This window comes from Impatiens glandulifera, chromosome 7 (genome assembly GCF_907164915.1).
Source record: "Impatiens glandulifera chromosome 7, dImpGla2.1, whole genome shotgun sequence".
Taxonomy (NCBI): domain Eukaryota; kingdom Viridiplantae; phylum Streptophyta; class Magnoliopsida; order Ericales; family Balsaminaceae; genus Impatiens; species Impatiens glandulifera.
In genome coordinates this window covers 43,208,566-43,233,545 of record NC_061868.1, presented here as the reverse complement: position 1 = coordinate 43,233,545, position 24,980 = coordinate 43,208,566, and the positions used below count along the sequence as shown (strand labels likewise).

At 29.4% G+C, this 24,980-nt stretch overlaps 2 protein-coding genes across 2 annotated transcripts; both read right to left on the bottom strand.

Annotated features, from left to right (window-relative positions):
- Positions 1 to 1,137: 1,137 nt before the first annotated feature.
- Positions 1,138 to 5,252, bottom strand: LOC124945616 (cationic amino acid transporter 9, chloroplastic-like). Its single transcript, XM_047486078.1, has 8 exons — positions 4,996 to 5,252; positions 4,127 to 4,536; positions 3,440 to 3,616; positions 3,114 to 3,338; positions 2,853 to 3,029; positions 2,156 to 2,392; positions 1,646 to 1,735; positions 1,138 to 1,576 (listed from the first exon to the last, which is right to left on the bottom strand). The coding sequence occupies exons 1-8, from the start codon at positions 5,237 to 5,239 to the stop codon at positions 1,427 to 1,429; spliced, it is 1,710 nt and encodes a 569-aa protein (XP_047342034.1). The 5' UTR covers positions 5,240 to 5,252; the 3' UTR covers positions 1,138 to 1,426.
- Positions 5,253 to 17,619: 12,367 nt separating this feature from the next.
- On the bottom strand, positions 17,620 to 19,536 carry LOC124909990 (palmitoyl-protein thioesterase 1-like). The gene is made up of 12 exons (XM_047450616.1): positions 19,455 to 19,536; positions 19,205 to 19,289; positions 19,079 to 19,130; positions 18,966 to 18,986; positions 18,803 to 18,856; positions 18,655 to 18,705; positions 18,520 to 18,582; positions 18,373 to 18,438; positions 18,263 to 18,301; positions 18,056 to 18,178; positions 17,857 to 17,949; positions 17,620 to 17,775 (listed from the first exon to the last, which is right to left on the bottom strand). The coding sequence occupies exons 1-12, from the start codon at positions 19,534 to 19,536 to the stop codon at positions 17,620 to 17,622; spliced, it is 885 nt and encodes a 294-aa protein (XP_047306572.1).
- Between the last annotated feature and the right edge of the window lie 5,444 nt (positions 19,537 to 24,980).

Here is a 24,980-nt window from a genome sequence, read left to right as displayed (position 1 = left end):
TAATTTTATTTTTAAAAAATTCACATTTATAGTATTTTGTTTGAAGTGTGCTAATTGTTATTATTCTTAAACCATTTTTATATAGTTAGGTTGGTCCAATTTGAAAATGCTCACATCCAATATCTGGGTATGGACAAATTTTCTTTTACTATTATTATTATTATTATTTTTAATATCTTATTAAAATATTAATTTAATTTAAATAATATTTATATTTGATTTCTACAACTTCGAGTTTGGATTTTTTTTATTTACTTAAAAATTATATATTTTTTATAATATATTATGGACTTTTTTTTTATTTACTTAAAAATTATATATTTTATAATATATTATTAGAGGTGTTAATTTAGATAAAATAATGTCTATATTTAATTTTTACATTTTTTAAACTGAGTTGTAATATCTTGTTGGGATATTAATTTAGATAAAATAATATTTTAAAATATATTAAATTATGTATAAATTAAAAAATTTAATAATATTTGTTCCTTCAACTCAATCTTTTACGATTTAGTTAATTAGATATACAGACAAATTCTAATTTAATGAAAATATATATAATAATAAAATCCATAGTTTTTTTTTTTCTAATTTTGCATCAAATTTTTATAAATGAAAATAAAACAACAAATTTTTGAAAGTCTAGTAAAAAAAAATTTAAATATAATTTTGAGTGTTAAAATAAATTAATTGACTTATTTATAAATTAATTATATGGTAAATAAATATACACGTGATAATAAATAATAATTTCATTCTTAAAATCATCGCAATTAACAAAAAAAAAAAAAAAAAATCGAGGAAAGAATCAATTATATATTATTTTATTCCATTTTTCACCCAAGATCACAAGTTACGGGATTCTTCTCTGTTCCTCCTCTTAAGGAAGGAGTGACAAAACGGTACAAACCAAAAAATCGTTTTTTTTCACCATCCTGTGAGGGAGAACAGAGAGAATTCCGTAACAGAAGATCTTTTCTGGGTTTTATCAGATTCGTTTTGCTCTTCTATCATAGAAGTTCTATGGGTTTGAGCAAGATCACTACATTATTCATGATTCATTTAGTCATTTAGAAATATAGGATTATGTGTATAAAGAAGGGTTAAAACAATATTAAACAATAAAAATCACAATTTTCAAATAATCACACACTTCTATACAAAAATACAAATGTGCTAGTATATCTAAAAATCAATGAACAAGTTTCCATGTATAATATTCACCCAGAGGTCAATTATGTTTTATTCTACATACTAATAATGCAATTGCAATTGCACTTGCATCTCTAGTAATAATCAAATAAACAACACTTACATGATCTGATACAACATACATGTCTGGAGGAGTGTCGCCTTTAATCCCAAAGATCGGGAACATGGCACAAAGAGACTCGTTTCATTGATTTGAGGCGCAATTAAAATATTAAAAGATGACGTCTACAGGTGCTCTATGGTAGATGATATTTATTTCATCGGAACTTACAGGATTGGCATGATACTGTCCATACATAGCATAACTTCCCACAAGAATTATGTTGAGGATCACAAATCTCACCCAAGCTTCATAGTGTAACTGCCAAAACAATTTCAAATTTATCAGATTTAATCTTCCCTTTTACTTATGTATCAAAAACAAGAGTACCTGAGCAAAAAGAAACATGTTGAAGAATATGCACACAGCTGGAACTATTGGAACTCCAGGACATGAAAAACCCGCTGGTTTTGTGTATACCTGCCACGGTTTTGTGTTTATTAGAACCAAATCAAATCAAACTAAATAAAATTGAAATCGCCCCCAGGCCTTGTTTGATGTGTGTATCTTTTAACAAAAAAAAAAATGAAAGTTTCTTTCTTCTCCTAATCACCAAACTCCCTGGACTGAACAGAGCAATTCATAATTGTAATATATATGGGGAACTAACGAAATCATATATCTTATTTAACTGAAGATTAGAAACCCTTAGTTTATAATTTGCAGTATCTAAACTGAAAGCAACTGACAATTCCTTAGGTAGCTGTGATTTAACATTTTTAGATGATATTAAGGTGTCACGAACCTAGAAAGAAAGGAAGACAATGACAATTAGACTACATATAATAAGGATATTAGGATATAGCAGTATATTTGTATGATGATAAAGCATATACTTACGTGTCGCCAATAAAGGGCAGCAGTAGCAAAGGCACCAATTACTGCAGCTACAATCATACTAAAAACAGAAGCATTGAAACGATATAGAACTCCAGCAGCAAAACCGCTGAAAGCAATTACAACGAGGCACAGTATGCCTTCTCCTCGACTTGAGATTGATCTTCCATAAAGATTATGAACAGTCTTGTCTCTCCAGCGTAGAGACACCAGACATGCTGCAACAACAGAGTAACCTGTCTGAAAACACACATGATTCACATAAGTTGAAGAAAAGTAGAAATGTTGAATACAACTAAGTTTCCTCAACAAAGTTCGTCCATATCATGCCATAAGGTATGCCTTTTTGGAAAGTGATATTTTTGTCACAATCTTCATCACAGTCACATTGAAAAATAACCGAAGTAGAAAATGAAAGTGACTTTTCTTTATTGGTAAGAAAAGTGTGATTAAATTAGATGAAACTTCGTTCAGTATAAAAAAGTTTCCACTTTTATATTTAGATTTTTATCATTTTACCCTTCCTATATATATATTGATTATTGGGTTGGAGGATAAGGAGTAAAAAGGTAAGCCAATTTTGTTTTGGATAAAGTGTTTATGACAAATGTAGAATTCATTGTATTTTTAGCAAGTAACAAAAATTCATACCAAAACAGGAAAAATCAATTAGCTGACAACAATTTTGCTTTCGACATACCAATGCACCAACTGAAAGAATGTGGGAGAGCACGTGCACATTGAACAGTCCTGCCAAAACACTAGCAATAATGCCAACCCAAACTTGAGAGTGAATGGGGGTGTGGCGTGTGCGGTGTACCTTAGCAAATATCGGAGGCAATAAACCATCCCTTCCAAGACCAAGATATAAACGTGACTGTTTGCAGAGAAGATTTTCAAGAATCAAAATATGTCATAGACTCATAGAGTAATCAATTATGACAAAGTTTAGGCATTTCACCTGAACATAGAGGCCAACAAGAAGGGTGGTAGTAAGTCCAGCAACAGCCCCAACACTAATAAGCACAGATACATACTTCAAGCCCTTGGACGTGAATGCTTGAGCCAAGGGAGCATCTTCATCAAGTAAACTGTAAGGCACCATTCCCGTTATCACCAAGCAAACACCAATATATAATGCCGCACAGATGAGAAGACTACCCATAATTCCTATTGGCAAGTCACGCTGTACAAAAACTGATTTGTCAATGGAAGACCCTTTCGTCTAAGCAAATTAAGTGATACTATAGTTCAACAGAGTAATAGAGTGTACTGAGTTATTCACACCTGCGGTCTTTTAGATTCTTCAGCTGAGTTGGCAACTGCATCGAATCCAACATATGCAAAAAATACAACAGTTGATCCTGTTAATATTGATTTGATACCATTTGGAGCAAGAGGAGACCAATTGGAAACATCGACTTCAAAAGTTCCAACACATATGATGAAAATAACAATCAATATCTGCATAATTTCAAGTTAACCATCAGCTAAAACTCACAAAGAAAATACTATAATTTTCACACCATTTGAAGGAATGATTGTAAAACTCCAATATAAATGAGAAACAATAACATTGCAGAACACGATTTTTACAAGTAACGAAGACTTGAGAAGTGAGGGCCTTAACTTGAAAAGCTAACATGGCAAAGCAATTAGATTACACTAATAAATCTTAAATAGATCCAACCACTGTGCATCCCACAAATTCAAAAGATTTTAATGCAAATTGAGCAAGTAATTGTGGCCCCAGTCCAACCTCATGAGTAGAATTGAAAGACAAAATTACTAAAACTATTAAGAGATTGTAGAGTAAATAAAGGACCTCAATGATCCATAGGAAAATGTGTCACCGAATGATCACCTTAGATGTAGTCATGATTGAGATCAAAATAGACAATTCCCCAACACACCCCATCAAAGAACTACAACAACAGGAAAATTGGAGCTAAAAAGATATCATAGATAGATCACCTTAGTTGTAGTCATGACCGAATTCAAAACAGAAGATTCCCCAACACCCCAACAAAGAACTATAGTGAGAAGCAACAGAAGAATTGGAGCTAAAATATTGATTGAGAAAACACCCAAGAATTCCTGTCCCCCATGTCCAATCCAGCTTGGAGTGTTATCCTTGAAAACAGGAAAAAGTTCAAGTATAGCCACAACATAACTTGCCAGACTTCTTGCTATGCTAGCTGCACCAATATGATAATCAAGCATCAACTGCCCAAACACAAGAAAAGCTGTAAGCTCATTGAAAGCTGTGTATGTATACAAGTATGCTCCCCCAACTACAGCGGGCAAGCGAGAAGCTAATTCAGCATAACAGAGGGCATTGAGGACACAAGATGCTCCGGCAAGCAGAAAACTGATTGTGACTCCTGCATTCAATAGACAAAATATGTTTAAAATGTATAACATTCAGTAGACCACTAAAATACAAATTTATAATCATTGCAATATTGCTTTGACAATCCAATGAAAGTACTAAAAACATTACATGAAATGATAATTGATAGTTCTCTTATGCGCAAAATATGAATTCAAGAGAATTTAGCACTTCTCACATACACAGATTCGTTCAAACTTATTAAACTCCTATTGTCCGTCTTAATAATCAAAAACAACATCAGATTCATAATCACATCATCATTCACTAAACATATTTACTTATCTAGAAAACTAAGCTTGATCAAGTTCAAGTCAAAACGTGTAGATTTCGGATATGAACGTATACACAAGTCAATAAACGAAATAATCGTCAATTTACAGCAAACAAAGCTTCACTGAGGATTTAGTATAAACATGTAACGACAATTAGCGGTCAAATGCATACTCACCGGGTCCGACATCACGAGCAACTGTACCAGTGACGACAAAGATTCCGGCGCCGATCGAAGCGCCGATGCCGATGAGAAGGAGCTCGAATAGGCCGAGCCGGCGAACGAGGCCATCTCCGGAAACCGTTTGGACGGAGATCTCTGAATGAGGAGGTAATGGCTTGGCGCGTAGAGCTGACGACCAGAAATGTGAAGAGCGGAATGCCGTAGAGGAATCGCCTTCTACGTTCTTACCGCCTGACATCTCTTCAACAGAAATTGGCCATAAATTTGTAAGTATATATTATAAATAAATATATTAATAATAAAAATAAACTCTTTAAATGCCATATACACAATAAAATAATAAATCTAAATAAGGGTTTGAATTTTGAATTTTGGCACAATTAATAATTACAATAATAATAACATTTGATATCGGGAGGGCACATGGAGATTTTAAATATATATATGAAGAAATACATTATGTCTTATTTGGAGAGTAGGCACAGATATCTACTATGATATGAAAAAATACATTGTACTTTTTTAAAATGGTCAATAGGATTGAATTCCATAAATAAGTGGTTGGATTTAAGGAAGAGAAGATCTATTTGTTTGTTAGTATTGAATTCAAGGAAGAGTGCAATAATATGAAAATATGACATTCTAAACATGAATATATTTAATTTAGACTTATTTACTTGTATTTATGGGCTCATTTATATTTATGATTTTAACAAGATTGAGAAAGATCTTATCGTGACAAGTATGTATATTCACACATTTTGTTTTAGAAAGGTTGCGTGAGAGATTTTTTTTAAATCACTTTAAAATAAAAATAAATTGAACAAACTAATTAAACGTTGTTGAAAAAATCTCTATAAAATATTATGAACCGAAGTTAAAATTATCTTTAGGCGATAGTTGATAAACAACGTTGAAAAATGTGTTATTAAATGATATGAATTATTTATATACACAACCTAAATAGTGAGAAATTCATACAAATTATGAGGATAAATTAAAAGAACTTTATAAGAAGGATAAATTAAAAGGGCTTATAGGAAAGATCAATTTTAGTATCTCTTTATTGAAAAAGAAAAATAATTATATATTCAATTATTTTGTTTTTAGTTGTTAAAAATGAAACGGATACGAATTTAAGAAATTATGATCAAACATAATTAGAGGGTATGAAAAATAAACAATCCAAGTATTATTCGGATTATAAAATTTCACGACGAAAAATTCGATTGATTAAATAGAATATTGAACGGAACAAAACACAACGTGAACTCAAATTTGAATAATGAAAAGAGAAACAAATGCACCAATAATTTTAGAAAAGTCATTTAAGAGGCCAAGAAGATATGATTTTTTTGTGTTCTTTCCATCTCATTTTAACATAATTAAATTATTATTTTTAAATGATTCATTTATATTAAAATATAAAAATTGTACAACAAATAATATTAAAAAAAGAAAGAAAAAGAAGCTAAAGCTAAGTCAAAATTTTCCTACATTAAATTCATTTGACAAAGGTACGTACATTAAATTGCGATTTTACATTCTATTTACTCTTGTTAAGATGGAATGAGTTGCAAAGGGAATGCTTATTTGATATAAAAAAAGTTTGGATTTAATTCAACAAACCTAGTAGTCCATCATCAAAATAAAATAAAATTCTTTACTTAATTTTTATAACATTTTAATATATTAAATACAAATACAATATTTAAGTTTACCTATTTAAGAGTCTACTTAAAATCAGACTCGTAAACCTAATATAAAATCGTAAGATTTTAAATGTTAACTCGAGATTTTAACATTCTTGATTTGGATTTAATCTAAGTTATTTATCCAAAAAATTTTAAACTCGAGTTTAGAAGAATATTGAGTTATTTAGAGTTAAAACATTTTAAAATTGAAATCAGGTCAAAAGTTGTTTTCTCTTATATATTTTTATATATAACACGACACATTTCAAAAATAAATAAATATTTATATCCTTTTTATTTCACTTGTTTATGTTGTATATAAGAAAACAAATAATATGTGCAGAACTACCTTTATCATTTATTGATTTACTAATGAATCTACACATAATAGTAATTTATGTAGAGCAAATACAATGTTAGACTCAATCAAATATCTTACATTAGCTAAGATTTGAAAGCAATTATATAGATATGCTTTGTTGTAAAATGTGAGAAATATTTGCAATCTTACATGTAAATGAAGGAAGATTGAGCATATGAAATCACATTATTTTATTTAAGAAGGAAAAATCTAAGTTATATAATATTTATTTAATTACCTAGCAATATTTAGGGTTGATCATTACACGAATTAATACAAATTAATCCAAAATTTAATCCGATTCGAATTCAAAATACTAATTTGGATTGAGTTCGGATTGGATTAGATTGAAATTATCAAAATATCTAAATAAAATATATTTTTCTTATTTTTACTTATTTCACTGCATATATATTATTATTTTTTTAATTTATTTTCACAATATTTAGACAATCATTTTTTTCCACTAAATTAATCAATTATATATATATATATATATTTTTTATTTTCTTAAGTAATTAGTAGATTGATAAAATATTATAATATATTATTAAAAAATTATTTATAATATATTTTGAATTATATTAAAAAATTAACAAAAAAATAAAATAAAATAAAATCTATTAAACAATTATTCAATCCGTATTAATCAATATTACGGATTGGATTAATATAATTTGGATTTAATATGAATCGAGTAAGATTATATTGACCTGTTTGCTTACTCCTAACAATATTTGTGTTCTAAATAAAAGAATAATTGTTTATGTCTTATCATCCTTTATATTTTCATTTTCAATTACATACAATGTCAATGAAAACAACAAATATCAAGGACAAAAATTGAAAATATGAAAAATGAATATGTTGAATTCTATGTGTGTCTCAATTTCTATAATAATGTTGATAGAGTCAAGCACTTTCTTATTATTGCACTCTTCCTTAAATTCATAAATAAAAAGAATGTAAACTATGAACCATTTCCTGTTCTACCCACCTTTCAAACAATTTTTCTCAAACTACCCACCTTTTCATTCACATTTCCAAACTACCCACTTTTCTCTCTCTAAATCATTAATCAACCCATTAATTAACCCACTCTCTATCTTAACCTACTAATTAACTCTATCTCTCTAAACCCATTAATTAATTCCTCCCTCTTTCAACTATTAATTAATATCCTCACTTTTAAACTATTAATTAATTCAATTGAAATATATTATATAAATATTAAAATAAAATAACACATATGTTTTATTTTTATTTAAATCTATAAATATAATAATATATATATTTCAAATTAAATACACTAAATTAAATAATTTAAATAGCTATTATAAATTAAAATAAAATAGAATACATTACATAAACGGGAACTTGAAATAAAATATATTACATAAATATTAAAATAAAATACATTACATCATAATAAAATACATAACATAAACATTACAATAAAATAAAATACATAATAAATATTAATCACGTTCAATATACAATAAAATGCATATTTTATCTTTAAAATGCTTAATTATTATTTATATTTTAAAAAATATTATATAAACGAAAATGGTTTAAATATAATGACAATAACATTATAAAAAAAACACGACCGTTCAAAGTGTCACCAAATAAATTGAAAAATAACAAGATTAAGCATCTAAGAAACAATAATAAAAACATAAGTAAAAAATATTTATCAACGAACAAACATAACATAAAATATAGTGTTAACGATTTCAGACATATTCAAGAAAATCAATATTGGATGTTTTCAATTGGGAAAAATATGATAATTTTATTCCTAGTGAAATTTTGAGAAAGAGAAAAATTAACGAAGTCAAAGTCAGTGTATTTGAATTGAGATGGATAACTCACAAAAGATTATAATTTGTGGGAGGTGTTGCCAAGAAGGGTATACATGAATAATCACATTATAATTTGTGAGAGGTGTGGCCGAAGGTTATACGAATCTAGTAAAAAATTATTTTGAGTAAAATTGTCAATAATTTAGAGAATAATGATTGTAATTATTTTTATAAATTATTATATATGGTTATGGTTAAAATATATTAGTATTTATTAATTATTTATTTATGAGGATTGTAGGGTGAATATTTATTATAATATAATAAATAATAATTGAAATGTAAATGTATATATTAAAATTAAAATTATAATATTTATAAAAATAATAATTCAAAATATAAATAATAATGTAAATATATACATCAAAATATAAATAATCTAATTTTTAAAAAATTAATATTTTAATAAAAAAAGATTAATTTAAATATATATATAATAATAATAAGTTTAAATATAAATATATAAAAAAATAAAAATAAATAAAAAAACTGAGTTTGAATAGTAAAGTAGGTTAGTTTGAGAATGAATGAACAAAGTAGGTTAGTTTAGGAAGTTGAACGTGAAACAAAGTTAGTTTGAGAATTGGTTGAGTCTCAATATAAATCATATATGGACTCGTCTTAACGAATAAATTGTAGTAATGCCTTATATGAAAATTATCCATGTTTTACAAACACGTAACTTTTATTCAGACAAAACATTTGTTTGCGTCTTACCAAAAATAAAACTCTATTGTAAAAAATATCTCCCTAATGTTTAATCACTTTTTATATTTAATTTGACTAGAGAAACCACAAAACCGATGATTAAAGATGTTCTTACTATGACATTTTTACCTATAAAAATGGAAGCAAATTCATGATAAGTTGGAGCTTCACTTTTTTAAAATATCATTATATATAGAAAAAAAAGTTCATTTAAACGTATTTACTTGTACCAATATCTCACTTAGACTTATGAACTAATAAAACATTATTTAAACATACGGTACTATTAAAAATAGACTCATTTAGCCTCTTTTAATAAACAAAGTTAATTTTTATTTTTTAATTTATATATTTTATCTCTCATTCTTTTTCATTAATTAAACCATCTAATTTGATCTCATTCCTAAATTTCTTATTTTTCTATATTAGTTTCTCTTTATTTTACTTCATCTTTCTTTTTTTATCCGTTTATTTTTCTTCTTAATCCTCAAATTCTTATTTTTTAAGAGATTTTAGTAATTTGTTTGTGAATTTTGTTCTATTGTAATGTTTTTGTGAATAATTTCTTTCTTATTTAATTTAATATGAACAAAAATAAAATTAATAGTCTTTTTTTTAATTTTTAATTCACGACTTATAATAATAGTAAGTAAAACATTGAGCTTAATACTGTTTTGTTTTTGTCTAATCTTGATTATTACTCTTTTGTTGTTTGATGAATGAGTCACTATTATTATTATTATTCCATTCTTGATTATTAGTTTTGTTTTTATTGAAGGAATGAATTACTGTTACATGCCCAACCACTTTTAAAATAATTAATAATCAATGTTATATCGAAAAAAGATATAAAAAGAAAGAAAAAATATAAAATAAGTAACGATGAATGCTCATATATGAAGAACATGAAATATAAACCAACAAAAATAATATAAAATTAAAATAATCAATGTAGAATAATAAGAAATATAAGAAAAAGATAAAATTAGAGAGTTGATTAATTAATAAAAATGAAGGAGAAAGAAAAATATTAATATTAATATTAATATATATATAATAATAATACTTAATTTGAATTTATGGGGTCGAAAGCTGTGGCTAAAAAAAAAATGGTATACGTATGTTTCAAACTTGCAACATAATAAAATAAGTAAAACTTTTTAACCAACTAAACTAATAAAATTTTATATTTTAAACTAAAGTTTGGATACAACGAAAGGAAAAATCTCTACGGACTCAAAAATCAAATTACAAAATTGTTGTTCGAAGCAAAGAAAAAAGAGATTGTGCTTAATAAAGAAAAAACACAACAAACTACTGTCCAACTAAATATTCACTATCTTCATAATTGTAACTTACTAAAACAAAAGTAATACAAGAAGATAGTTAGCTGGTCTATAGAAATAATGAGTGAGTTTATGAAGTGCCCCAAAATCAATACCTACACTATCAGAATTCCAGTTGTAAAGTTAATGAAGTCTGGAAGAAAAATGCAGGACAAAAAACTGTAGATCAGGAGAAATATAAGGGAAAAACTTAATTGAGAGATTTTAAACAAAAAGTTAAGATTCTTAAATATCCTTTTGAGTTTAAATTACCTGCTGAAGTGGAGAAAAATGCATTACAGAATGAGAAAATATAGTTGTTGGGAACTATATAAGTATGAATTGTATTTCTTTCACAGTCACTAAGGATGCTTTGCTAAAGCAATGAGAGCATATGAGACTGAAAAATGTATCAGCAAATATTCATGATATATATTTCATGAAATTCAAGCAAGAAATAAATTTGAAAAATATTCTGAAGTTGGAACACACACATGTTGGGTCAAATTGTATGAAACTGGAAAAATGGTCCAAAAGTATGAACCTACTCAGCAAACTGAAGGAAACATCCCAACTTTGGTTCAAACTAAGGAACATTCTAGCTCATATGTATAATGCATAAGCACTTAGCCATTTCGCTAGTCTCTTAGGGAAACCATTGTATATGGACCCAATAACAGAGGAAAACGAACACATCACATATGCTAGGATAAACATTGCAATATATCCTAGAAGCACTTTACCAACAAAGATGACAGAAGAGGCAAACCCATAGACATGGATATTACGCATGAATGAAGGCCAAATAGATGTGAGTTCTACAATACTTTTGAACATCCAAATAATAAATGTGTAAAAACAATTGAAGAACAACAGGAAAAACTAAGAAAGCTAAAACTAAAAAAATCAGGAAATTAAAATGAGAAAAACTAAAGATGGAGATATAGAGGATAATGATAAGAATGATGAAGAATCAAATGAAAGAAATATGAAGAATAAGAGAAAGAAGAAGAAGATTCAGAGTATGAAAAAGAAGAAAAATCAAAGGAAAGAAAAATCGGAGGAAAGAAGTGATAAGAATGTAATGGAGGAAAGTGAAGAAGAAACTTTAAAAGTAGACCGAACAAATCAGACAAAAATGAATCAAAAGAATGTACAGGTAAAGATGAAATTCCTAAAATACTGAAACAAAATTCTTTTTATCAGATTAGTGTTGACTCCTCTAAAACGAAACTAATTCAAGGGAGGGAGGTCAATACTCACAAACATTCATAATCAAATTCAACAATTCAATCACCAATAATGAAACATAGACCAAACAAGTGATTATGCAAAGTAGGCGAGCTGCGAGAGAAGTAGATTGAGATTCAAAAGTAGCGGAAATGATATTGGCTAAATTAAACAAAAAATATTAAGTAGTATGATTGATGTTAGATATATTATTTTATTATCTTTATTGCATTCAAGAGTATTTTAGTCTATTAGCACTCAAGGGTATTTCAGTCTATTGTAGTCATTAACTATATAAACTCTTTCATTACATCTAGTTTATTTAGGTTTGATAATAAGAAACCCTAGCTTCACTCTTTATTTCATCATGGTATCAGAGCCTCCATTTATGATTTCTCTTTGTTCAACCTAAAACTTCAATCTACAGCTTCCGATATGGATTTGGTGTTGAAGTCTACAATCGTCAATGGTATTCTTTTAATTTCGCTTCCTTTGATTAGTTAGATTGTTTGGAGATTTGTATTCGTGTCGTGTTGTGCCGCATCGCGCCGTTTTGTGCCTTTTTGTGCTATATTTGTGCTTCCGTATTTGTGGTGTCGTTATATTTTGGGATTCGTATTTATTGTTACTATTTTCACCATCGTGCCGTTTTGTGCCGTTTCGTGCTATATTCGTGCTTTTGTATTTGTGGTGTCGTTATATTTTGGAATTCGTATTTGTTGCTGTTGTTTTCACCATGTCTGGTCGTAGAGATGATTCACTTCAGTCCATTAATGTTCAGTTAGACGGGAAACATTATACATATTGGAGTTATGTTATGAAAAATTTTCTATGAGGAAAATCTATGTGGAATTGTGTAACAGGATTGCGGATCAAACCTACATATATTAATTTGAGTGATTATGAGGCTTTGGTTGATACTTGGAGACAGATAACTCAAAAGTTATTACGTGGATTAACAATTCTGTTATCCACTCTATTGGAAATTAGTTGGCCAAATATTATACATCTAAGGAAGTTTGGGATTATCTGGCCAGACTATATAAGCAATCGAATTTTTCTAAACAATATCAACTAGAGACATACATTCGCTCACTTCAACAGAATGATAAGAGTATACAAGAATTTTATTCTGCCATGTCTGATCTTTGGGATCAATTAGCCCTCACTAAGTCTACAGAATTACGAAAATTTGAACCCTACATAGCTCGTCGAGAGAGCAACGTTTAGTACAATTTTTAATGGCCCTTCGAAATGACTTTGAGGGACTACGTGGAACAATTTTACATCGCTCCCCTCTTCCTACTTTTGACTCTATTGTCAATGAATTTCTAGCGGAGGAAATTCAACTTAGGTCTAAAACAGACAAGGGATTTGTTATGCCTACAAATCCATCTGTTTTTGTTGCTAGCAATCAAAATCAGCCTGCTTCTAAAGTCTCTATAAATGAATGTGAATTCTGCAAACAAAAGGGTCATTGAAAGACTCAATGTCCGAAGTTGGTGAATAAGAATAAACATCAATTATAACCACCTCAACAACAACGTTCGCCACCAAGTTCCCAATGGACTTATCGCCCACCGCATATTGGTAATACAACTACTGATCCGACCTTGAATCCATATATGTTTGAGCAATTTCAACAGTTCCTCACCTCACAGCCTCATCCCATGTCCGCCTCCTCTCATAAAGGTTTGTCATTGTCTGAAATTCAGGTATATCGTCTGCCTTATGGATATTAGATTCAGGTGCATCTCATCATATGTCTCATAATATTAACTCATTTGTTTCAGTTAATTCTGTTCCATCATTTTCCATCATTACTGCCGATGGTACTCCAATGCCATTGGCAGGAATTGGTTCTGTACATACACCTTTTTTTGTCTCTCCTACATGTTTACTATATTCCCAATCTTTCTTTAAATCTTGTATATGTTAGTCAATTGTGTGATTATGGTCTCAAAATTTTGTTTAATTCTTCTAATTGTTGTGTTAAGGACCCACAATCACAAAAAGTGATTGGGACAGGCCGTAGGAAAGGAGAACTTTATGTTTTGGATGAACTCAAAGTATCAGATGTTGCTGCCTCCAGCATAGACTTGTCATCATTTTGTTTGAATCGTTCATCTTTAGAATTTTACCTTTGGCATTCCCGTTTGGGTCATGTTTCTGAATCTCGTTTAAAGTTTGTAGTGTCTACTGGAGTTTTGGGTTGTTTAGAAAGTCATGATATTTCTGATTGTAGTGGTTACAAATTGGCTAAATTTTCAGCATTGCCTTTTTATAAAAGTATTTCTTTTTCCACTACTCCATTTGATTTCGAGCATTCTGATGTGTGGGGACCTTCACTTGTTTCCTCTAAAGGAGGTTCTCGGTATTATGTTTTGTTTATATAATGTTTTGTTTATTGATGATTTCACTCGTTATACTTGGGTTTATCTTATGAAATGTAGGTATGAATTTCTCATTATAGTCACCAATTTTCGAGCTCTTGTGAGAACTCAACATTCTTCAGTCATTAAATGTTTTAAGTGTGATTTGGGGGGGGGGGTGAATACACCTTTAATGATTTCTCTTAGTTACTTGCCTCTGATGGTACCATTCACCAAACCTAATGTACCGACACTCCTCAACAAAATGGCGTGGCTGAAAGAAAACATCATCATTTCATTGAAATAGCTCGTTCTTTCATGCTATCAACTGAAGTTCCTAGTGTATTTTGGGGAGAAGCAGTTCTTACTTCTGCTCATGTGATCAATAATATCCCAATATCTCATAATTCTGGTTTGTCCCCTTTTGGAAAATTATATGGCCATTCACATGATTATTCCTCATTACGTGTTTTCGGTTGTATTTGTTTTGTCCTTCGACCACATGTTGAGCGTAATAAGTTGTCTTCCCGGTCTGTCTTATGTGTTTTTTTGGGTTATGGCATTGATTAAAAGGGATATCGTTGTTTTGATCCAGTTAGTCAAAAATTGTATGTCTCGCGTCATATTGTGTTTTTAGAGCACATTCCATTTTTCTCTGTTCCTATTAGTTCACATCATATGACTCAAACAGATCTAGTTTGCATTGATCCCTTTGACATTGAGCCCGATGAAGATCTATCTGATACTTTGGTTCACAATACACACACCTCCCATATTCCTACTCCTACAACCACCCAATTGCCGGATAAGACTGTGGATCCTCCTTGTCATCACTCCACTCGCATTCGTAAGTCTACTAAGTTTTCAAATTTTGAGTACTCCTCTTATTCTACTTTATTTGCTTCTTTTGTCACTTATGTTCATTGTTTTTCTAAGCCTTCATCATATATAGAGGCAGTTCATGATCCCTTTGGCAGGCTGCTATGGCTGAGGAACTTACTGCCTTATATCCGACTCATACATGAGTTTTGGTTTCACTACCGTCTGGAAAACATGTTATTGGCTCTCGTTGGGTCTATAAGATTAAAAAAACTAGATGGTTCCATTAAGCGATACAAAGCTCGACTTGTTGCTAAAGGCTGTTCTCAAGAGTATGACATGGATTATGAGGAAACATTTGCTCTTGTTGCGAAATGACGACTGTTCGCACTTTGATTGTTGTTGCTTCGGTTTGTCAATGGAAAATCTCTCAAATGAATGTAAAGAATGCTTTCTTAAATGGTGACCTTCATGAAGAGGTTTATATGACGCCTCCTCCGGGTGTTCCTCATCAGCTTGGTGAAGTTTGTAAGCTTTGCAAAGCTCTTTATGGTCTCAAACAAGCACCACGTGCCTAGTTTGAAAAATTCTCTATTGTGATCACTTCGCTTGGCTTTCTTCCTAGTCACCATGATTTGACTTTATTTGTCAAGCGTACAACGACAAGACGTATTCTTTTATCCTTATATGTTGATGATATGATTATTACAGGTGATGATCATGATGGTATTGAAACATTGAAGTATGAGTTGACACATTCTTCTACTATGAAAGATTTAGGCATCTTACGTTATTTTTTGGGAATTAATGTAACCTATTCTCCTAAAAATGATCTCTTATCTCAATCAAAGTACACTACTGTTTTGTTTGAGCGCGCTTGACTAACTGACAACCGAACTGTTGATACACCCCTTGAGACCAATGCTAGATATTCTCTGTCTGATGGCACTCTTTTGGAGAATTCTGGTCTTTATCGTACCATTATTGTCAGCTTGATATATCTTACTGTAACTCGTCCAGACATTGCACATGCAGTTCATGTGGTTAGTCAATTTTTCACTGCCCCTACTACAGTTCATTGGTCTGGTGTTCTTCGTATTCTTAGGTATCTTCGGGGCACTCAATTTCATAGTCTCATGTTTCCTTCCATGTCTTCATTAGAGTTGCGCGCCTACTCTGATGTTGATTGGGCTGGTGATCCTACGGACCGCAAGTCGACCACTGGATATTGTATTTTCCTCGGTGATTCGCTTATTTCGTGGAAGAGCAAGAAACAAGATGTCATCTCTCGGTCTTCTACAGAAACTGAGTATCGTGCCCTAATCTCGACTACATGTGAAATTGTTTGGTTACGTCGATTACTTGCTGATATGGGTATTTCACTTTCTCACCCTACTCTGTTACATTACGATAATCAAAGTGCTATTCAAATTGCACGGAATTTCGTCTTTAATGAGCGAACCAAACATATCGAGATTGATTGTCATGTCACTCGTCATCTACAGACTCACACCATCACTTTGCCATTTGTTCATTCCTCTTTGCAGATTACTGATATATTTATAAAAGCGCACTCGGCTTCGCGCTTACATTTTCTAACTAACAAACTCTCAATAATTATTGTTGTTGCATCGCGAGTTTGAGAGAGGATGGTAAATATATTATTTTATTATCTTTATTAGCATTTAAAGGTATTTTAGTCTATTAGCACTTAAGAGTATTTCAGTCTATTGTAATCATTAACTATATAAACTCTTTCATTACATCTATTTTTTTAGGTTTAATTTATTATCTTTATTTCATCAATTGATATGCTTTAGTTGTCCGTAATCTCTGCTTTTTGTTTGTTTCTAATCAAATACTTTAGAGTCGTTTGATTCTTTTAATCAAATCTTTGATTCTTTTAATCAAATCTAGAGTTTGTCTAACTTTGATCATTGACACTTTTTCTCACTTTTAGATTCTTAATGAAATTATGTTTAGTTATTTTAATTTTTTTTATTTGTCTAAGATTAGAAAAATAAAGTCTAATAAGTTAAATGCAACACAAACACATATATAAAAAAACAACATTTTTCAAATGTCATATTTTATTATTATTATTATTATTATTGGACTCTCCCTTAAATTCAAAAATAAAAATAATGCATGCAAATAGATCTCTAATCTTTAAATCCAACCACTTATTTTATTTATGGTATCCAATCCCAATGACCATTTTAGGAAGCACAGTGTATTTCTTCATATTGATCGTGGACTCATCAAATAAGGCACAATGTATTTCCTAGCATCTCTTTCCGATATCTCGAGGTGCTCTCCCGATACATTTATGAATTTCACTCTTCCAGCTTCGTCTAAACTACGTAAACCAATCCAATCTTCTTTGTACAATGCTGTCTGCATGATAATGATATCAATTATTATTATTGTTATTGTAATTATTGACGGTGCCAAAATCCTAACCGCTATTATACTCACCTCTTGAACAGGCAAAACCTTATCCCTCGACCCATCTGCGAAATACCCGAACCATGAGGTTTCTTTCGGAACCAAAGCATCTTCATCATCAAACTGTTGATAACCAAAACAAGAAAACAGGAATTATGCCAATAAAACAGGATTACAGTATGCTCTTATAAACTGAAAAGTTGTGAAAAGAAAAGACAGTTCCACTCACCATGATAAGCACCAGATTCTGCAAGCTGGCGAATCTTTCCTTGTAAACAGCATTCTTGTGATCCTTGTATTCGTTATTCAGTTGAGGAAGAAACTTGCAATGTTTCATGTATTGATTAATAGCCTAACAATGTATATATATAAAGTTGTAAAATCGTATGATTATAAGACGCCCGGACCATTATAGAGGCGAAATCTAGATACTCACAGTTGGGATTTTTGTATAACCAGCCGGTGCAAAGTTTTCCTGCAATCAAATCATTTCTCAAATTTGTTTTTTGAAAAAAAAGGAGATTCATGATCGTAGGAAAATCTTACCTGCACATATTTATTATATACTCCTATTTTTATCAAATAGTTCACCGGAGCACAGTAATTTCCAGACTGCAGGAAGCAAAGAAAAAGGCATCTTCATTCAAATTCCGAAAACAGTAACTTTCGAGGCAGCAAGTGAAGTAAACTTACACCACACAAAGGATACGAAGCTATCCCAGCATGTGGACCAGCCATTGATACGTAGTTATTCACCTATTTTCATCGAGTTGTTGCAGAAATCAAGTAAATGGAAATTTAATACAATTTAATGTTAATGAATCTTACTTGAGGGGCTCCATCACAAAACTCAATAACAGCACGACCAAGGATATTTCCCTGAAGGAAAAACCGTCAAATTTATCCAATATATACATTTCACCCATAAGTTACAAGGAATGAGATAAACATTTTCGATTAATTTCTTTGAACGAACCTGGGAAATTCCAACTATATTGTAGCCTTCGCTGAGCTCACTAATATTTTTCACCTGTAAGTTGCAGAAAAGAAAGGAAAGGAAAGGAAAGGGCTAAGGGAAAAACTATATATACTTTATAGCAACTCTACCAATTATTAGACAAACCAGGTAGCTCTACCACCTTCTCACAAGCGATTTCAGTCTGCAAGAAGTAAAACCGAAACAGTCTAGTTAAATTTGGAGAAGAAAATAGCTGAGTCTGGGATTTGCCATGGCTAACAGTAACAGACAAACCTGTTTTTTGATTGGCATGAGCCAGGAATCTCTTGCTCCATTTCCAATTTCTCTGTTTGAAGGAAACAAGTGATCAGTCTAATGAATAGGAAACAATCGAGCATATGAACTAGGCAGAGATATTACATGCAATGTCCTTTGGAACCCGACCACCTGCTTAGAAAATATTTAAGAGTTTTCATTCTGCTGGATGTGCATTTATCTCCAATTCCTGCAATAATAAACAAAGAATTATCAAAAACACAATCATGTCTTCAATTGTACTTACTATGTTCAACTGGAATAACAATGAAAAGAAACTAAAACTTAAATGAAGTAGAAAAACAATAGACTTTCACATCAATTAGCAATTGCGGAGAGTGTCCAAGAAGATTACCATGGAAAACGACGAAAGGGAGAGAATACGCAGACGTAAATGCCCAAAACAGTGCCAATGTAAAAATGATTAACTTCGCCATCTTCTTGTTTGGTTTCAGGAGCACAGAAAGTATGAAACTAAGTGAAGAACGTGACAAGTATATATATAATTGATTCACACATTTTGCTGCCATTGGGATAGGCCGTGTTGCGTGAGAAACAATTTTTCTCTTTACACTATCAACTTTTTTAACAATTTTAAAAAAAAAATAGATTTCTAATAAAAAAAGTATTCAACGAAGATGGTTGAAAGTCACTTCAAAGTATAGTTAACCGAATTATCAATAGTCTATTACTCACTATTTTATCTGATTCTCACTATTTTAATATTTTCTATTTTCTACTTCAACTTTAATTTTTTTTTTAAGATTATCCAATGTTCGTCTTTGAACGAACTAAGTAGAGATATATGTATAATGAGTAATCGTCAATAAAAGTGATAAATTATTTAGGGGATACATGTATAATTTCTAATAAGTCTGTACTCCTCTTTGTACCACTATTAAACTTGTTCGTTTGTTTATCTTTAATACAATAAATAAAAGTCTCAAATCAATAAAATACATATTACTTTAATCTAATCTAGTACTAATTTAAAGGAAAAAGTTCACTTAAACGTATATACTTATACAACTAGCTCACTTAAACGTATCTACTAATAAAAGGTCATTTAAACATATGTACTATAAAAAATGGGCTCATTTAACCTCTTTTAATAAATCATAGTTAATTTTAATTTTTAAAATTTTAAATTTATTAATTATATATTAATATATTTTCTCTCTCTCCTTCTTTTTCATTAATAAATGAACCTTTCATTTTTATCTTTTTTATAAATTTATTATTATTTTTATATGAATATTTATTATTGATTATTTTAATTTTATTTTATATATATAAGCATTCATCATTAATTATTTTAATTTTATATTTTTTTTATGTTTTTTTCTAATTATATTAACATTGATTATTAATTATTTTAAAATTGGTTGGTCTCAATGAAGGAATATAACAATAATTTATCATTTCAACAATAAAAATCCTTCAACACAACACAAAAAAATAAAATTAATAATCAAAAAATGGATAATAATAGCAAGTCATTCAACAAACACCAAAAAAGTAATAATCAAATATTAGACAAAAAAGCAGAGTATCTGGACACGAAGCATCGATGAAAGAATGACATGGTCATTGAAGAAAATCCTAAAAACAAGAAAAGATGCCTTTCAAATGGTGAAAATCACAATTGGAAATGGAAGAGGGGTACTATTCTGACATGATTCTTGGCTGGATAATATTCCCATTATATTCAAAGAAGAAATGCAAGGAATCAGAGTTAGAAGAGAATACATCAAGTACTCATTTAGAGACGTCTATGAAGGTAAATAATGTGATTCACTTTTGAGGCGTATTCCAGAAGGTGATAGAATCCTAAACCTAATGAGGCAGAAGCAACTCAATAAAAGTAATGATGAAATATGCTGGAAAATAGAAGCAATGAGAATTTTATTACAGGAAAGACATGGGAAATGGTTAGAACAAGAGGACATGAGGTAGATTGACATAATGTTGTATGGTCTCCAAAGATTATTCCTCGTCACCAATTTATTTTCTGGCTGGTATACAGGAAAATGTTGACAACAAAAGACAGAATTCGAAAATACATAAACATTCCTAATATCAACTGTGTTCTATGTTCGGGAGTTGAGGAAAGCATAAACCATTTATTTGGGGAATGCTTTTTTGTAATACAAATCTGGAGGATGTATGCTACAAACATGAACATCATCAACTTTCCAGAAATATGGGAAGAAATCCAAGAGTGGATGAAGAATAAAGCAAAAGGAAGATCATTCTATGTAAGTATGTTGAAATGCTATTTTGGAGCAGTAATCTACAATATCTGGAAAGAAAGAAATTCAAGAACTCACAGTGGAAGAAGTAGAACCGTTGAAGATATTTGGAGAGATATAGCTTCAGATGGAAATGTACTCATTCAATCCTGGAGAGGAATCGAAAGGAATGAAGAAAATAGAAAGCTCTGCCAGATATAGAATATTTCATTTGAGAAGGTCACAGGTAGAATAAAAGTAAAAACGCTGTAGACTCTAATTGATTATTGTTATTGTCTGTAATTCAATTATTGTTTCATTGTCAAATCTAGAAATTGTCTAGATGTGATCTTAAATTTTTGTATTTTTTTTTCTCTTTTGGGTTTTTTTTTTAATGAAATGGTAATAAGCTGTTTTCTAAAAAAAAAATATTAGACAAAAAAATGTTTTTACGAATAAAAATTAAATAAAAAAATTATTAATTTCATTTTTGTTTATATTAAATAAGTTGCTAATTTTTTTTTTCAAAAATGAGAATTTAAAATTATGAAAAATAAAAAATGATAAAAAAAAAGAAGATGAAATAAATAAAAAATTACTAATAAAAAATAATAAAAAATTTAAGAATAAAATAAATTATCTGATTTAATTTATAAAAAAGAAAGAGAGAGAAAATATATTAATATTTAATGAATAAATATATAAATTTAAAAATAAAATTAACTATAGTTACTAAAAGAGGTTAAATAAACCAATTTTTGATAATACATTATGTTTATGTTTAGATGCCCCTTTATGAGTAAATACGTTTAAGTAAGCTAGTTGTATAAGTACATAAGTTATTTTTCCCCTAATTTAAAAGTAATAATTTCTTGAAATCTAAAAACTTGGTTTTAGAGAAACTTGAAACATTATGTTTTTTTTTCAAATGCAAAATTAAATTTATGTTTTTTTTTTCAAATGCAAAATTAAATTTTTATTTAAAACCAATTTGCATTTGTCATTATATTCCACATGTTACCTTAAATTTTACATACCGTATAAGATATTCGAAATATGAATTTTAGAACTATAATCCAACCCATCATATATTATGATTAACCATATTAAATTTATATTAAATAATTGAAAGTTTGTTATCTTTAGTGTCAAACGAGTTTTTAAACTTTATGCAATCTTTCTTTATGTGTTTATTCTTTTGACATAAGAAATACATGGACTCTTTCTTTTTATATCTTGTCGAGAATGAATTTTTCCAATTTTCACTTATTTGATTTTATTCCTTAAATTTCTTTGATGAGTATTGTTCACCTTTCTCTATAGCCAACCTCCATATTCTATTATTTTATTTATTTAACTCACATGATCAATACATTAAATAATTAACCATTTAATTTTATGTCCTATTGTAGAATATTTTAAGGGACTATGGGTGGATTTATAAGAGCTCTTTATAAAGTGAAACTAAAATATTTTTGACATTTAGCTAAAATAAACTTATGCACATGATAGTATCATGTACACCTTTATTTTATTAAACTTATGTACACCTTTATTTTATTAAACTTATATGATGAAAACTTCATAATTGAAGTATTAGATAGTATCTCTCGACAAACCAACCATCAATTTTAATCAACTTCTTATCTCGTCACCTCATGATCATTTATTACCGGTCTCTTATCCCTTGAAAAACCACATCTCAATCACACTTTTACAAGTCTCTTATCCTTTAACAAACCAACCATCAATCTCAATAATACTTTCACATGCCTCTTATCCATCGGTAAACCAATCATCAATTCCAAACATATTTGTACACGACTCTTATCTCTCGGAAAACCAACCACCAATCTCAATCACATTTTCAAACGCCTCTTATTCCTCAAAAAACCAACCACCAATCTCAATCACAGTTTCACATGCCTCTTATCCTTCAACAAACCACCACCAATCTCAATCGACCTCTAATCTTATGACCTTACGATCTTTTGTTATCGAGCTCTTATCCCTCGGCAAACCACATCTCAATCACACTTTCACACGTCTCTTATCCTTAAGAAAATAAACCACCAATCTCAGTCGGTCGACATTTAACTTCGTAACCTCACACTTTGGTCAATCAAATATTTGATTCATATTTTTTAACCACTATAATTTGTTAGTGTCTATTATCTCTTGGAAAACCATATTATAATCACACATAGTTAAAGGATTTTACTTGTTTTTGTTAATTTTCAAGTTTGAAACATACATATAACATTTTTAATTTTATTTTTAAGCGTTTTAAGTTTATAGGCGGGTCAACTCATGATCCGACCCAAGTATTCATTAACTCTCACATATATATTCAAATTAACCACATATCTCGACTCGACAAACCAATCAAATTCAAATTAAGCATTATATATATATATTAGTTAGTTAAAAGTTGAACTTATATTGTTAGTAATGTCACACGTTCATCAAATTTAGTATTGAACTTAAAAAATATAAAGTCTTATTAACTTAGTTGGTTAAATAGTTGTACTTGTTTTTGTTAGATTATAAGTTCGAAATATACCTATAGCATTTTTAATTTTATTTTTAACCGTCTCAAGTTTATGGGCGGGTCAACACAATGATCCGACCCAAATATCTATTTACTCTCATATATATATCAAAATTAACCACAATTCTCTACCCGACAAAACAAACAAATTCAAATTAAGCATTATTATTATATATATATATCAACTTAGCCCCACTGGATAAACCGATTTCCCACTAAATGAGCTAATTTTTCACACATACAAAATTAATATATATATATATATATATATATATATATATATATATATATATATATATATATATATATATATCAACTTAGCCCCACTAGGATAAACCGATTTCCCACTAAATGAGCTACATTTTTCAAACATACAAAATTAAGTAAAGATTTGTGTAATCCAACATACTTCTATTTTCCTGTTTTGTTTGTTTTATGCACCTTCTTCCTTATCTAAAAGTAAAACCCTTCACTTGCACCAGCTAAATGAATGAGTTTCCATAAAGTATAATTTATCCTTTATTTTATCAATAAATTTTCATACAACTTTAAATATATCACTTTAGTAATTATTTATAGTATAAAAAATAACTAAATAATAACCATTTATTCTTTATAGTACATTCTCGAAGGTCAATCTTATACGGATTTTAAAAACATTTTAAAATCGACATGTTTGGAAATCTGGAACGCTCTTTAAATATCGATTTTGAAAAAAGTAAGTGGGGAATTAATTTTAAAGTTATCGAAAATTTAAAGTTTAAAAAATATAAGGTTTTATAGACGACTCCATAACTTACCATCTCATAGAATTTGGGAGAAATTGATAGTTTTTTAATGGGAATTCGTCATAGGCCTTCTTTAGATTTTTCGATTTTAATTAACCTCAAAATTAGAGAGTCGCTACCTAATTTTAAAAAATTATAAAATTAAGATATGTGAGTTCGGCGTTTGGTTACGTATGGGAAATCGTTGTTTAGACACATTGTCCCACAACACCCCGAAGATCTCTACTATTTAATTTTGGCATTTCTTTGAATTTCTTATGCTTTATATATTATAACTTTTCCATTTTTAACATTTTAATTGCATGAGATAA

Excerpts from the sequence above, each read along its gene's own strand:
- LOC124945616 (XM_047486078.1), bottom strand. The coding sequence starts at position 5,239 with ATGTCAGGCGGTAAGAACGTAGAAGGCGATTCCTCTACGGCATTCCGC. Across the intron at positions 3,030-3,113 it reads TTGTTGGCCTCTATGTTCAG|TCACGTTTATATCTTGGTCT; the intron begins GTGAAATGCCTA and ends CTCTGCAAACAG. Across the intron at positions 1,577-1,645 it reads ACATGTTTCTTTTTGCTCAG|TTACACTATGAAGCTTGGGT; the intron begins GTACTCTTGTTT and ends TTGTTTTGGCAG.
- LOC124909990 (XM_047450616.1), bottom strand. The coding sequence starts at position 19,536 with ATGGCGAAGTTAATCATTTTTACATTGGCACTGTTTTGGGCATTTACG. Across the intron at positions 19,290-19,454 it reads CCCTTTCGTCGTTTTCCATG|GAATTGGAGATAAATGCACA; the intron begins GTAATCTTCTTG and ends TTATTATTGCAG. Across the intron at positions 18,583-18,654 it reads TTTGTGATGGAGCCCCTCAA|GTGAATAACTACGTATCAAT; the intron begins GTAAGATTCATT and ends CGATGAAAATAG.